General features: G+C 60.0%; 2 protein-coding genes across 2 annotated transcripts, besides 2 other annotated features; both read right to left on the bottom strand.

The window, feature by feature from the left end:
- Positions 1-56: 56 nt before the first annotated feature.
- Positions 57-84: a microsatellite.
- Position 85: 1 nt separating this feature from the next.
- Positions 86-119: a microsatellite.
- Positions 120-168: 49 nt separating this feature from the next.
- Tco025E_01659 (putative protein kinase) lies at positions 169-2,352 on the bottom strand (the record flags this gene model as incomplete). Its single annotated transcript, XM_029368596.1, has 1 exon — positions 169-2,352. The coding sequence occupies one exon, from the start codon at positions 2,350-2,352 to the stop codon at positions 169-171; it is 2,184 nt and encodes a 727-aa protein (XP_029231401.1).
- Positions 2,353-3,249: 897 nt separating this feature from the next.
- Tco025E_01658 (uncharacterized protein) lies at positions 3,250-3,723 on the bottom strand (the record flags this gene model as incomplete). The annotated part of the gene is made up of 1 exon (XM_029368595.1): positions 3,250-3,723. The coding sequence occupies one exon, from the start codon at positions 3,721-3,723 to the stop codon at positions 3,250-3,252; it is 474 nt and encodes a 157-aa protein (XP_029231400.1).
- Positions 3,724-4,088: the final 365 nt, after the last annotated feature.

Genomic DNA, 4,088 nt, shown 5'->3' with positions numbered 1-4,088 from the left:
TTTGTCGCCTTTTTTCGGTTTTTTGGTTTTGGTTTTGACGCCCGCTTTCCCTCCGCCACACACACACACACAACATACACACACTGAGAGAGAGAGAGAGAGAGACAGAGAAAGAGAGATGCACAAGAAATCGCCTCCCCACCCCTGCCCGCCCCGGCGGGTCGACGGCTACTCCGCGATGTTCTCACGCAGGTAGCGCTCGATGGAGAACGGCTCGCCCCTCCACTGGCGGAAAAAGGGGTGCTCAAGCAGCTCACCGGCGGTGGGGCGCTCGGCCGCCACGGGCAGCCTACTAATGCGGATAAAGTCAATGAACTCCTCACTCAGCGGGGAGGACCGCGGGTACTTCTGCAGGTCTAACGGGGCCGCTATGCGGAACGCACGCTCAAAGGCATCCTCGCAGTCGGTTAAGTTGACGGGGTACTGGCCAACGGCGAACTCTGCCAGTGTCATCCCGACTGCCCAAATGTCGCTCGGCTTCCCATGCGGTTCTCCACGCTGTCGCTCCGGGCTCATGTACTTGTTTGTGCCGGAGCAGTGGACATTGTCGGAGGAGTTGGTGAGGCTGCCTAAGGAGAGGGGCTCCCGGAGAGGTGAGAACATCTCCCTGGTGGGTGTGCCGCAGAAAAGCTGCGCTGCGGCGGCCTTGTCGCCAGCCCTGTCGGCGCTTGCGGCGCAGCGCTGGGAGAGTCCAAAGTCGCTCAGCTTCACAATACCGTGACGGTTGACGAGGACGTTGCCGGGTTTGATGTCCCTGTGAATGTACCCGCGTTCATGCATGTGCTGCACGCCGCGCAGAAGTTGCTCGCCCACCACCGCCACCAGGCGCTCCGGCACCTCCTTGATTCCTCCCGCGTTGCCCCGATCACCCCGCGCCGCATCTTCCCCAGGCGCACCATTTTTTTGCATCCCCCCACACAATATTTTGTGCAGGTGGTCCAGGCCACCGTAGTGCATGTACTCCATCACGAGGTCAAGCGCCATGGGTTCCGCGGCGTAGAAGGCGTTGTACACTTTTACCATAAACGGGCTCCGGTACGCCAGATGCAGCACCTGCAGCTCTCGCACCCCGATGAGCTGCAGCTGACGCAGGTGGGCGGTGGATGCCAGGCGCTGCGTATTTATTCCCCCCGACGTGTTCCAGGCAAGAAATAAGGGCGAGAGGTCAATGCGCTTGACAGCCAATCGTCGCCCCGTGGGGAGGTGCTTCGCCAGAAAAATGGTCGCCGACGCCCCCTGCCCAATTTGCGACATGATCTTCAGGTCCCCGTACCTCACCGCGTTGGGCGGCAACGGGGCCGGGAGCTCAGTCCTTAAAGACATCTCCGCGTGCGACAGAAAACTTATCGCCGAGGCGTTGTCCGAGCCGCGTGTTGAGGAGAACTCCACGCTATCCGCCTCTTCGCTTCCACGGAGCGCCTCACTGCCTGTGGGAAGCGGAGGTGGAATCGCAAACCCCTTGTCTTGAAATCGCGTTCTGCTCGCAGGGTTGGAGACGTTTTGGGCGGCCGTTGGGTTGGTGTCCAGGGAGTACGTGATGGGGCTGTACGGTGTGTCAACGCTGGCGGAAAGGAGGGTAAAGGAGTTGTTGGCCTCCGGCTCCGCAGGGAAGAGCATTTTTCCTGGGAGCAGCAGCAAATTTTTGGCTCCCCGTTCCGCGGCCTGACTCTCGCCACTCTTCCAATTCCTGGAGTTCAGCAGCAGTACATTCTGCATGGTAAGACATCCCTCACCGGAGACGCGAAAGGGCCCCGCCAGCAACACGCGTCTGTCCTCCGACAAGGAGAGCAGCGGCGCCTTCTCTGGGCAAGTCCAGTTCAGCTGCTCCAGCCAACTCGCCCCGACGGAGTGCGCACGGGTGAGTCTGCCTCCCGACTGCGGCGACGGCAGGCTAGAGCTTCGCACCTGGTGCACATCGCCCTCCATCGCGCCGCCGCCTGGCGTCAATGCCAGCTCCCTTTCGTGCTGCTGCTGCGAAGGCGTTAGCGGCGGCGCCGGCATTGCGGGTGCCTGCCACCCCATCGGCATCTCACGCTGCGTCTGCGGCATGGAGGAGGCGGGTGTGGAGAAGAGCGAGGGGGGCCGCTTCTTCTCCCGCGTCCCCATGCCTATGGTGAAGCTGCTGCTTGTGCCGCCGCCCTGTGGCCCCAGCAGCAGCTTCTCACTGGCGCAGCTTGAGGTTAACCCGGCGAACCTGCGCTGCTCCGCACCGCCCTGCAGCGCGTCCCCGCCGAGGTGCTTCAGGCAGGGCGTCGACGTCGAGGCGGAGGCGACGTCCTCAACGCCGTCGCTCCCCACACGCCCCAGCAGCAGCGCGTCGGTGGTGGGCGACATTTTGCCGGGCGTCCACATTTCCCACGTCACCTACACGGCCCTTCTGCCTGCGCGTTGCGCGTGCTCGCGGCCTGTCCCCGCCGCGCGAAGGAAGCACCCGGCCCCTGCGGTGCAGCAACTAGTATAATAACCAAACAACGACGGCGCTCTTCCACCGCCCCACCCCCCTTTGCGGTCCGCACACACCGCGCTGGGGGAGAGAAACACACACAGTGTGGGGGGCCAAAGCAAAGGGAGAAGGAGCGGAGAGCGTGCGGCGGCGACAACAGAGCCTCCCTTCGCTTTCGTCACACCCACCCACGCACACAGACAGACGCCCGCACTGCGGAGGCTCACCGACGCAGCCACGGCGAGCAGCAGACACAAATCACCGCCAAAACAAACAGAAGCCAAACACCCTACGAGCCTGCTCACATAAGTTAAAAGTTCAGTCAAAAAAAAAAACGTAACTACTACAATGGGTATCGTTGTAAGCTGACAAAGTGACCGTCTCTGCACCCTCTACACATTCCTACCTCCTCTCAACTGCGGGTTTTTTTTTCTCTTTCTTCCCGCGTGGCGGCTGCCCATATTATGAGTAGCCGTAGCAGTGCTAGTAGGAGGCCGTTGGCTGGGAGAATGAGACAAAAAGAAGTAACAAAAAACACGATTGCACTCGCACTCGCGCAGCTCCCCAACGTTGCATCCTTGAAATAATAAGCAAGCGAACAAAATACTTCCGTGGAAAATAATCAGAGAGGAGAATTTCACAGAGCGCGGTGCAATCTATTGGTCTCCATCGAGTCTTACACTCGTTCCGCAGGCCTTTATACAAAAGCAAGGAGACTTACCTATTATTTACAATTCTGCAGGATCCGCTGGGCAGAATCGACGGAACTGGCAACGCGTGTGTGCTGCTGTTGCCGCCACTATGGACTACCGCAAGAAGCGGCAGCCCGGGACGTAGGCCCCACAGACGGTAAAGTCAGGAAAAAGGCGCCAGGCAGAGGCGTCGACGCTTCGCAGTTCCTGGCAGCATGCGCATAACGTAAAACAGAGGCAGGCGCAGCAGCAGTCGCCGATGATGTTGCCCCGCGTCATGTTCTTCTTGCGCAGGTTGTACCGCGTGAACCAGCGGCCGAAGGGGCAGCAGAGAATGCAGAAACAGTGGGGCCAGATCGAGCACGGGTCACCCAGGCTTGAGGCGTACAGCTTACACATGCTGAACGGGCTCAGGCAGGTCCAGTGCACAAAGCAGCAGATGACCCCCAACAGGTCCGGGTCCCCACAGCACGGCGCCAGCTTCCAGCACTCCCACAGCGACCCGGCCTTGCCCGACCACGTTAGCTGGTCCAGACCAAAGAGACCAAGCGGCAAGGTAGCCTTAATCTCCAAAAGCTGCGTGGACATTGCTTGCGGGGGTGTAGCTCAATGGTAGTAAACACGGTAATACGTAAAACTCCTCCCCCCGGCGACCATGCGTTTTGCGCACAGCAAAGGCAAAGAAACAACAAACAAAGGCAACGAGGACGATTCAAACGAGGGCACCCCTCCGCCGCCAGCACCGGCAGCAGAGAAACAAGACGCAGGGGGACGCGGCGGGGCGGGCTGCGCAGCGGCGGCAGACGCCCACAGACAAACGCAAAGAGAGAGAGAGAGAGGGTGACAATCAAGAAAAAGAAAGACACACACACACAAAAAAGGCCTTTGCATCTTCACATGCGCCACACAGCACCATGAGTTCCGACCTAAAACATGATTGCGGATGCAAACAC

This window comes from Trypanosoma conorhini (assembly GCF_003719485.1).
Source record: "Trypanosoma conorhini strain 025E chromosome Unknown Tco_14.4_contig_00057, whole genome shotgun sequence".
Classification (NCBI taxonomy): domain Eukaryota; phylum Euglenozoa; class Kinetoplastea; order Trypanosomatida; family Trypanosomatidae; genus Trypanosoma; species Trypanosoma conorhini.
Note: the sequence above shows the minus strand (reverse complement) of the source record. Positions and strands in the feature narration are given on the sequence as shown.